Source organism: Lactuca virosa, chromosome 6 (assembly GCF_052849685.1).
Source record: "Lactuca virosa cultivar CGN04683 chromosome 6, Lactuca_virosa_CGN04683_v6, whole genome shotgun sequence".
Lineage (NCBI taxonomy): Eukaryota > Viridiplantae > Streptophyta > Magnoliopsida > Asterales > Asteraceae > Lactuca > Lactuca virosa.
The window spans coordinates 152,503,216-152,515,180 of record NC_136431.1 but is presented as its reverse complement, the minus strand read 5'-3'; the positions used below and the strand labels follow the sequence as shown (position 1 = coordinate 152,515,180).

At 34.6% G+C, this 11,965-nt stretch overlaps 1 protein-coding gene across 1 annotated transcript; it reads right to left on the bottom strand.

Moving 5' to 3' along the window:
* Positions 1-2,579: 2,579 nt before the first annotated feature.
* Positions 2,580-3,562, bottom strand: PYR1 (Polyketide cyclase/dehydrase and lipid transport superfamily protein). The gene has a single exon (XM_079056235.1). It carries the CDS (start codon positions 3,425-3,427, stop codon positions 2,822-2,824), a length of 606 nt encoding a protein of 201 aa, XP_078912361.1. The 5' UTR covers positions 3,428-3,562; the 3' UTR covers positions 2,580-2,821.
* Between the last annotated feature and the right edge of the window lie 8,403 nt (positions 3,563-11,965).

Genomic DNA, 11,965 nt, shown 5'->3' with positions numbered 1-11,965 from the left:
AAATCTTGACACAAATACGTGAAAACGCTTTGAAATTTTGTAGCATTTTTTATTTTTTATATTTTATTTTGTATTGAATAAAATACTTGTACTATTGTGTTTATAGATTAGTAAGTAAAAATTGATTTTTTATGATTTATTTACGAGTATTATAGTATAAGAAATATATATACATGCACTTGAAAAAATATGTAGATATGCTCCTAAAACATTGATTTTTTTGGTTAAATAAGCTATAGTTTTTTTTTAAAAAAAATATTCCAGTTTTTTTTTTAATTTACTATGTTTTAAAAATTTCCTGTTTTTTTTTTAAATGCAGTTTTTTTTTTTTAAAATATATTTTTAACTTTTTTTTTTTAAATTTTATGCTTTCTAAAAAAGTAAAAAAAAAATCTGCAATTTAAAAAAAAAAACAAAAATTATTTTTTTATAAAAAAAAATCTGAAAATTTGTTTTATAATGTTAATTTGAGAGCTTTTTATTAATATTTCCAATAATACAAAAAAATACATGGGATTGGTATGATGACGATCATGCCCTTAATGAGTTAATCTTGATCCAACGCTCCACCTTTAGTTCTCGGGTTCTCGGGAAACTATGAGTTCTCAACGGATCTCAACCCTATATATATATATATATATATATATATATATATATATATATATATATATATATATATATATATATATATATATATCTTTTGATTCTTTTAAAACAAAAACAAAAGGTTTCTTAAGGAAGTTTGGTTCGAAAGGATAACCCAACATCGAAGATAAAACCACTTACCATCGAGTTAGGATACACCATAGACCTTCTTCAAGGGTTATCGTTAATCCAAAATGTTTTTTATTCAAGAGGGTAAGCTGTAAGCCACAATTGTATTGGATTTCGGTTTGTCCCTCTGAATTTGATGTAGAGAACGAAGATGATGTTGCTGAAATCTTGTTTAGTTTGAGTTAGATGGCTTATATATTGAATATAAGGTGTTGTTTGTTTTTTCTGAGGCAAAATGTATGCAGTCTGCGGACCACATCTGTAGACTTCTGCAATAGAAGAGATGGACCAAACGTCTGTAGTCTGAGAAAAAAAAAGACTGTTTGTTTTTTTAACATCTACATACTACTAAAATTAACTAAAATCCAAATAAACTGATTTTTTTAAACTTCAAAGTGATTTTTTAATATTTCTATGACTTTGTTCTAAATAATTAACAAAACTAGATCAACTTTTATGTATTATTATATAAAAAATAAAAATAAAAATGGTACGAATTAACGTACATATTTGATAAAAACCACCAATTTTGATTGTAAAGTTATACCTAAACATTGTAATTAGGAATCAAAGATTTTGATAGGTAAATGGATGGAAATAAACTTCGGTTTTTTTCAATTAAATCAATTAAAATCGTACCATAAATATTTTTCCAAGAAATTGACGATGTTATATTAAATAATGTTTTATAAAATTTGACACAAAGAATATAAGAATATATTATGATTTTTTTTTCATATTTATATAAAAACCTCAACGACCATTATTGTAATAAATCTTTATTTATAAATTTATCAAAAATATCATGTTTGTGTCCTCGAACTTTTTTTTCAAGTATTGTAACTTTTTTTTCAAATTGTTTATTATTAATAAAGTTGGAATAAATATAAATTAGAAAAAACTGAAATAATAATAATAATAATAATAATAAAGATATATGTGTTTTTTTAGGCTAGAAGATGTCTGAAGATTTAAGAAGACTATGGTTCACATCTGCGCCAAGAGGAGGGCATGCAGACATTTTTAGGTCTGCAGTCTTCCAAAAACAAACAGTCTGCGAATGTTAATGTCTGCGCGACGCAGACAGAAGATGTCAAGAAGTTCTGCAGACAAAAAACAAACAACACACCTAAGTCTACAGGAACAATCAAAAAGAGTTTAATGAGTAAATCTTGTAAAAAATAATAATTTAATATATACACATACATGCTAATGCCAAATAATGACTCTTTGTTTCGTGTTAGAATTATTTTTGTTTGATGCAGTAAGATTTGTAGTTTTGAATTAGTTAATATACATTTATGCTTATTTTTTGTGTTAATATTATTTTTAGTATTTTAATAAAATAAAAAATTCAGGTACCCGTCGTCTATGAGTGTGGACCATATAATTGTATGTTCCGATAGGTCCATTTAGTGTGCAAATTTAATATTTCAAGGGGACCATTGCCCATGATTTTTGCGTTGAAATAATCAAATTCCGATAGTATTATTAACTACAATAATGGCATTTCATTATATATAAATAAAAATAAAATAAAAAACATTTTCATTTGGATAACTTTAGATCCCTTTCTGTATTGGGCATAAGGAATATTATAGATATGTTCCATTTCCATTAAACAATATAAATAAAATACTGAATTGCGTTAATGTCATCTGATTTAACTACTTTATGACTTGACTTTATGTGATTAAAGAAAAAATCGAATAAAATCAATAATTTCAAATAAACATTCAAACTAAAACAACGTTTATTGAAGAAACAAATCAAGGAAAACGTCGTTTATTGTGAGAGAAAAAATATAAAAATAAATACGAAATAGTAAATTCAACAAAATCCAGTACACAAACAACCCTACTCAATGAGGCATCGACAATGAAGATCTGTCACTTCAGCTGAACCCACAAAGAGTGCTTTCATAAATTCAATATAATATTAAAAATATAAAACATTGAAATAATCAACAAAGGGTAAAATGCAGGATTCTCTCTCTTTTTTTTCTTTTTTTTCTTTTTTAATTGGGTATTTCGAAGCAGAGGTAGCGTCACCTAAGAGACTCGGCGGCGGCGTCGCCGCCGCCTCGAGCGATGGCCTCCGTCACAGACGCCATCTTCTGCAGATTTAGCTTCACCACCGTGTCAGCAAAAAACCGAGTGTCTTCCTCCGTGTTCCCCTCCGGCACATCCACCACATACGACTCCAAAACAATCGTCTTCGACGGCAGCGATCCCTCCGCCTTAATCTCGTGCAACGTCGTCACAGCACGATAATTTCTCAGTCTATGTTCGCCGCCGATGATCGTAAACGCCATAACGTGCCTCTCATCATCCAGCAAATCTAACCGCTCCGTGCTGGTCGCCGCCGGCAATCCCGATATGACGATGACGTCACGTGTGCATCCCTCCACCATTGTAGATCCTTCTTCCATAGTGCAGCTCTTGATAAAGTGCTTGTAGATTTGCGGCTTGTCGAACCGTCGTATCACCGACCAGACGACGTCGACCGGCGCGTGGATGTATTGCGCCAGAAGGGATGAACATTGGGCGGATGACAGATCGTAGGTGTGGAATTCGGTGACGGCACTCTTTAGCTCAAGGAAATCTTCGCTGGTCAATCCCGGTGGGACTGTGAGGTGGTGAGAGGTTTTCATGGTGGCGGTGGTTTACTCCGCCGGTGATGGCGAAGACAGGCTGTTATCCGCCGTTGAAGTGTGGGCTTTTCAAAAACAAATAGAAACGGGCTCACCTAATAGGCTAATAACTCCTGGTTTTATATTTGAATCTTACCAACCTTTTTAAAGGAAAAAAGTTTTGAATCTTTTTCTTTTTCATGGGGACAACTGGCCATGTAGCATGTGACGTTAAGCACGGCTCGGAGCAATTCGTCCCTTGCCTTCAACAAGGGTCAGCCCTAAAAACGTTGTAAAATTTAAGTTTTCAAACACAATGTAAAACAAGTGCAAAACTTGAACTTGATGTTTAGTAAAAGTTCACACATCGGTCCATTTCTGCGTACTTTTTTTTATTTGTCAACACGATCCATATTCTTTTTTCATATTTGGTCTTTTTCACCGGCTATTCTCGGTTATCGGATATGTAAACAGGATATGAAACGATAGACTAATATTTTCAAATATTAAACATCTATTGTTGTATAGATAGGATCATTTATCTTAGGATTTACAGTTGTAATTGTTCCTATATATATTGAGATCGAAACCCAAAGGGTTATTACACCAAATTAGATTCTTCAACTTGGTATCAGAGCGTGATCCGCCTACTCCAAAACCCTAACCTCATATTCGACTCTGTTGGTCTCCTTCCACAGAGTATTTCTCTCTTTCTGTAATGTTTGCACCTGTGAAATCATACACCATTGGTACTGCCATATCATGAAATTAACACGCACCATTTTTTTTATTATGGAAGGCACAGGTTACTCCTATCTTACGAGGAGTTCATCTTTTTGGCCATCTCGATGGCACAACACCACCACCTCCTGTCATGATAACCATAGGAACTAGTGATGCTGCTGGAAAAGAAACTACAAAACCTCCAAAAGAATCACCCAACCCAGACTATGAAACTTGGGTAATTCAAGATCAAGTCGTGATTGGAGGTCTTTTATCCTCCATGACTGAAGAAGTCCTTCCGATTAGCTACATTGGCATTGCTAAAGAGTTGTGGACAGCACTCCACACAATGTTCTCAGCACAACATAAAGGAAATTCAATTCAAATTTGGACACAACTCTCAACCACGAAGAAGGGAGACATGAGTGCAACCGAATACTACTAGAAATGATTGGTTTCCCTGATACAATGGCGAATATTGGTCAACCAATAAATGATGAAGAGGTAATCGGTTATATGTTGGCCAGTCTAGAACCATGGCACGATGATCTGTTCACCGTAATTACTGTACTCAGCAACAAACGTAAGGTCACTCTCCCTGAATTTTATTCCTATATGATCGCTCATGAGGCCCAAGCTGTTGCAGTGGGAAGTACAGTTGAATTTTCATCTTCTGCCAATAATGTATCTCGCCAAGAATCAAACAACAACAGTGCCCCCCACCGAAACCACACCAATAATAATGGCTACAACAACTCTTATAGTCACCAACGAGGAAATTACCGTGGCAGAGGCGGTCATGAACGACGTCGCGGTCGAGGTCGAAACAGTGGTAGTGGACCACGTTATCAAGTTTGTGGGATACCAGGCCAATCTGAAGACTATCGTAGCGAAAGTGTGACATCAGGAGGATACAATCCCGACACTAGTTGGTACCTCGATACAGGAGCAACTGAACACTCGACTAGTGATCTGGATCGTCTCACTGTGCAAGATCGCTACCACGGAAAAGACCAAGTCCAAGTTGCAAATGATGCAGGTTTATCTATTTCATATATTGGTCATTCTATAATTCTCGGTTTAGGTCGACCTCTTACTCTTAAAAACACTATATGTATCCCTCACATTATTAAACATCTCTTATCTGCCCAAAGACTTGTTTATGATAATAATCTGTTCATTGAGCTTTATCCTAACGCTTTCTTGTTAAGGACATTGCCACGAAGAAAACACTTCTACTCTATAGAAGCAAATTAGTTCTATATCCCGTGCCTGTTAGTCGCTCCAGTAGTCAATCTCATCATGCTTTGTCAAGTGTCAAGGTCTCCACATTGCAGTGGCATCAACGTTTCGGTCACCCTACTTCAACAAATGTCAAGACAATTTTAAATTCTAATAAATTGGTCAATCCTTTAATAGTGAGTCGTCTGTTTGTGATGCATGTAAACGTGTAAAAAGTCATCAACTTTCTTATAATAGTTTTGTTCGTGTTACGTCTTCTCCTCTTGAGCTTGTCCAAACTGATGTTTAGGGACCTGCTCAAGTGTTAAGTGGAGGATTTAAATATTATGTTAGTTTTCTGGATGACTTTAGTAGATACACTTGTATTTATCTTATTAAACACAAATATGATGTTGAAAAAGTATTTTATGTGCTTCAAAATCATGTTGAGCGACTCTTGAATGCAAAAATTCGTAGTGTTCAATCTGATTGGGGTGGGGAGTATCAAAGACTTCACAAATATTTTCAAATAAATGGAATTGCTCACCGTGTGTCTTGTCCCCACACATCTCAACAGAACGAAATAGTTGAACGCAAACATCGTCATGTAGTTGAAACGGATTTAGCCCTTCTTGCACAATCATCCCTTCCTCCTCGTTTTTGGGACGAGGCTTTTCTAACCACGTGTTATCTTATAAACCGTATGCCCAGTCGTACCACATGCAATACTACACCCATAACACGTCTCTTAAATATAAATCCAGATTACTCATTTCTTCATGTTTTTGGTTATGCATGTTGGCCAAGTCTTCGAAAACAAAATACTCATAAACTCGTTTTTCGGTCTAAACTACAAGTGTTTAGATAGATATAATGATCGCATATACATCTCTCGAGATGTTATTTTTGATGAATCATGTTTCCCGTTTGCAACTACAAACTGTTCAGCCACACCACCTCATGTATCTAAAGTCGTCTCTTTTCCTAAAACATAATCGGCAATTATAATTGATCATATGTGAAATTATGACTTATATCTTATGTTAGCTAATAATTCTCATGCAGCTGCATCACCTCTTCCATCAGTGCCATCATTGGCACCACTACCATCGGTGCATCAATACAATCCTAAACAAAGCACTCCCGCTCCAGTTCACAAGGCACGGGTACCAGTTGTGTAACATCCCGATATTTTCATTATAGTAAAAGCCAATATTAGTCAAACTTCTCATTTTAATCTATCTTATAACAAGTAGATTTGGCTTAAAAACCTTTGATTCAAAAGAATTGTGTGTTCAAGGAGGGAATTAGTTAAAACAAGAAATTTCGCATCTTTTCTTCTTTCTTCCCTTCGGATCGCACACTTCGAGCCGCAAAAGGTTCACGACCGTGAACCCTCGCAGCCGTGATCAACTTTGGGCCGTGAACTATTAGCCGACTTCGGACCGTGAACCACTTCGGACCGTGAACCCTTTCCATATATATATATATATATATATATATATATATCTATATATATATATATATATATATATATATATATATATATATATCGGCTGTTTTTAATTCATTTCTACACTTTCAAACAAAAATCCAACCCTTTTCTCTCAAGTATCATCAGCCAAGAACATCCTCTCTCCTCAAGAACATGCTAAACTCATCCTTTCTCATCATATTCACGCGATAATCACTAGTTCTTCATAGGATCTAACAGGTATCATTTCTTGATATTATTATCATTTCAAAAACATCCTTCAATCTTCTTATACTAGACTGAAACCCGTTAATTTCACTAGTTTTCACGAAGAACACGCGACTGAAAACCTTTGAATCTTCTTAGAAACTTGCTTAGGATCTTCAGGTGTTCTTCATTCATCAAGAACATTGGGCCGTGAACACCCATCTGGGTCGTGAACCCTTCTTGAACTGTGAACCCTTCTTGGGCCGTGAACACATATCAGCATTCCATTTTCGATTCTAACACTTCTTTGGTAAGTGTTTCTTACACCATAGGTTGTTTCCTATACACCTTTATGATTATGAAAACTAAATGTATACATATTTATATCATAATATGCTAAATAGGACTCGTTTGTGCTTCGGGATTTCACTCGAGAAACTTGCCATCCTAAAACAAATCTTCAATCAAATCACTCACGAAAGGTGAGTTCATACCCCTACATTTTTATGATTTTTAACTGTTTTAAGGGGGGGGATACAAGTGAAACACAATAAAATTGTGTTAATATCTCAAAAGATTTTTAAATGTTTTAGTATATTTTAAATTGTTATGATTGTGTTAAATTACATATTTATATATGTGTAAATTATATAATTTGGATTCAGAAGATTTGAAATATGTAATTTGACCCCATTTCCTGTTCCTTGTTTGGTTGTGGGCTTGGGGTAAAGTTATTTAATCGAATATCTAATTAATCACAATTATATAAATATTACATTTATATAAATATCGGATGGTTTTCAAACTGTTTGATACTACATAGGTACAAACAGAGAATTTCATGGAATAACAGTATTACAGATTTTTACAGTAAAACAAACAGCTAAACTATAATAGGTATAGTTTAGAGAACTCATTCATTGGTTTCAAGTTTCAAAGTACATAACACGAAAACAAACATAGTACATAACAAAAAACAAACAGAGGATAAGTATTAGAAAACAAACAGATTACTTTACTGAAAACAAACTTATAAACTATATTCTATACAGTTTATGAAACTTACTTACAGTGTATTTTTAACAAAGTAAGCTTTCAATGTTCTATGTGTAATCAACAATATAGCATTTGTGAGACTACCTTCATGTACTTTTTCAAGTACCAACAAAAGTCCTGAAATTATAACCAGAATCTCCTTGAGTGGGAGCGTGACACTTGTGTATAGATCTATACGGGACTGACAATCCCGCACCAGAGCTTCTTGCAACAGCTAGGTCGGCAGACCTGTGGTGACAAATGTTGTAGCTTTTGCGACGCTTGAAGAACGTCGTGTTCATGTCATCCTAGGTCATCTAGTATGGTTATAATAACTCACACTTTGGTATTGAACAAAATGATTAGTGTATGAATAAGTAACACATCACATAGTTTTATTTAATTATAAGACTATAATACAGTATGACTACAAGTATAAACACAGATTACTATTTCAATACAGAGAAAACATACTTTTCATAGTTTTATGAGAACTAAACTACATTTTACAAATTCATAGTACAGAAAGTATCACACATTTTGCTTACAAGATAACATAGCAGAAAATATAGGATTTTCTAGGAAAAACATGTTTACTTTATCAATGAACAAGAAAACAGATTTCAGTTACAAACATACTTATGAACTCACCAACTTAATTGTTGACACCTTTTCAAAATCTACTTGTATTCTCAGGGAAATAGTAATACAGGTACAGCCACAACTTTTGTGAAGACGGAGATCTATAAATTCGTGTCTTTTAAACTTGTACTTTTGAGTTCATATACATTATGTTTTGAACACAGTTGTAAAACTTATAACTTTGTAAATACAATGGTTGTTGTTGTACTTTGATTACTATTATGCATTGTTGTGATACTATACATGAAGTCCTCCACCCCCGAATGTTTCTGTCGTTCTGGTTTTGGGGTGTGACAAGTTGCATCTATTCTGGTTCCTGACATACCTGCGCCATCTACATCATCACCTGTTGTGACTCAATCTCTACCAGTCGCAACACCTATATCTTCGCCAGCTCAAACATTACCGCCTGCAGTCATGTCTCCCACAAGACCTGATAACCAAGATCTTCCCAGTGCCACCACTCCTAGCATTCAGACTCGAGCATGTACTGGCAAAACTTTTCCTAAACAGTTCACTGATGGCACTATCCACTATGATCCCACCAAACGAGCTTTTGTTGTTGTCACTACTCCCACTTCTTATCAATTGGCCTTAGCTGATCCGGCATGGCGAGCCGCCATGGAGTCTGAATTTGATGCCCTTCGCAAAAATAATACATGGATGCTTGTGCCTCGTCCTACTTGTGTCAATATTTTTTGGAGTGAATGGGTGTTTAAACTCAAGCAGTACCCGAATGCCTCTATTGATAAATACAAGGCTCGGTTGGTGGCTTGTGGTTTCACACAATAATATGGTGTGGATTATCAGGATACTTTTAGTCCCGTTGTGAAACCTACAACCATTAGATTGGTTCTCTCCTTGGCTATTTCTTATGGTTGGCATCTTCGACAAATTGATGTCAATAATGCTTTTCTACACGGTTTTCTAGACGAGGAGGTCTATATGCAGCAACCGCCCGGTTTTGAAGACTCTCGAAATCCAATGTATGTATGCAAACTTCAAAAGGCACTTTACGGTCTTAAACAATCGCAACGTGCTTGGTTTTCTCGACTAAGTGATAAATTGCATCATTTTGGGTAAGCCGACATGTTTCTTTTTATGCTTCACACTAATATTGTCACTATCTATATGCTTGTTTATGTTGACGACATTGTTACTATTGGTTCCTCGCAGCAAGCTGTTGACAAGTTAATTCATGCTCTATCCTCCTCTTTTCCCATTAAGGACCTTGGTCGTCTTAAATACTGTAACGTCCCAAAATATGAGCCCCAAAAATTTCATTTTTAATTAATAAAACAGTATTCCAAAAGAAATCATCATCGATACAATCCAACTAAAATAAGTGTATCAAACATCGTATCCATCAGAGTAAATCACAAAAGCGAAACTACGTGGTGTGTGTGATGCAGTCATCCCGAGCTCTTCCCCTTTGGAATCAGAAGTACCTGAAACATAAACTGTCACACCCCCAAACCGGAACGGCGGAAACGTTCGGGGGTGGAGGACGTCATGTTTAGTATCACAAGACATGTATCATAGTAATCAAAGTAACAAACAACCATTTCATTAGAAAGAAAGTGTTTACAAAGTATGTGATTCACATAAGATAGACTACAAAAGTAAATAACAAAACAAGACATGAAGCTATTATGCTCCATCTTCTGTATCCCAGTGCGCGTACTTGTCTACTAGTTTCCTGAGAATACAAGTTATTTTGAAAGAGTAGATCAGCATTTAAGCTGGTGAGTTCATAAGATTTTAGTGATGTAAAGTAAGTTGTAAGTTCTTTTTAGAAAAGTTCGTCTTTTCCTCCAGAAAATCCTATATTTCCTGATATGATGAAAGATAAGTGAAATGACTCTACAATCCTTTCTATGAGTACTAAACGGATACAAGTTATATAAAACCCAGATTAAACAAACAATCGATTGTGTGTATCTGCCCTAAGCCCACAACCAAACAAGGAACATGAAATGTGGTGGAAGGCACACATCCCATTGTTTGTTAGATCATCGTTGTATATAACTCTGGTGTATTCACTTGGTACTCATGGAGTTAACTGTAATAGTTCCTTTATATTTGAAGAAAACATTCTTTAAGAAAAACCATTATTTCCTTTAGTAAAAATGGTAACCACAATAGTTCCTTCTATAATCACTTAGTTTATACAAGCTATATATAACCTAATATCGAACAGATAGTTAATTGTGTGAATCTGCCCTAAGCCCACAACCAAACAAGGAACAGGAAGTAAGGCGGAAAGCACACATCCAACTGCCTATCGGATATTAATTATATATAACCCTGATGTATAAATTAAGGTATTATAGAATTAACCACTAACGGTCCTTTAAGTTAGACTGGTTTAATAAAATGGTTTAAACCCTTATTTCCTTTAGTAAAAATAGTAACCACAATGGTTCCTTATATAATCACTTAGTTTATACTAGCCATATATAATCTAATATCGAACAGACAGTTAATTGTGTGAATCTGCCATATGCCCATAACCAAACAAGGAACAGGAAGTAAGGCGGAAAGAAACATCCAACTACATATCGAATATTAATTAGATATAACCCTGATGTATAAACTAAGGTATTATAGAATTAACCACCTAAGGTCCTTTAAGTTATACTGGTTTAATAAAATGGATTCAACCCTTTTACTGGTAAGTTTCTAGTTTTGTCTACCAAATGTTCTACTTGAAAAGTATGTTTTTGTACTAGAAAATGGTGTATTGAATTTGTATACTATGACCTGACCCATACCTGGTACTCCTTACGATTATTTGGTGTATACGGAATATATATATATATATATATATATATATATATATATATATATATATATATATATATATATATATATATATATAAGACCGGATAGATAGTAGACTGGGTTCATCTGCTCTAAGCCCACAACCAAACAAGGAACATGAAATGAAGCGCAAAACATACTCTCTAGTGTCTATCGGACCCGATTAATATATATCCTTGATGTATGAACTAAGGAATCATAAAGTTAGCATTATAGGCCCCATTCTAATTGGATGTTCATGGTACTAGGAAGTTATGTGTTTTATTTATTATTGTCCGGTACTTTGAAGATGTACCCCTTTATAAATAAATCTGGTAATTTGTAGATGTACCCCATATATAACGTTGGTACTTTGTAGATGTACCCCATATATAACTTCGGTACTTTGTAGATGTACCCCATATATATAAATCATGGCATATTGTAGATGCACC

Coding starts and splice junctions, on each gene's coding strand:
- PYR1 (XM_079056235.1), bottom strand. CDS start 3,427: ATGAAAACCTCTCACCACCTCACAGTCCCACCGGGATTGACCAGCGAA.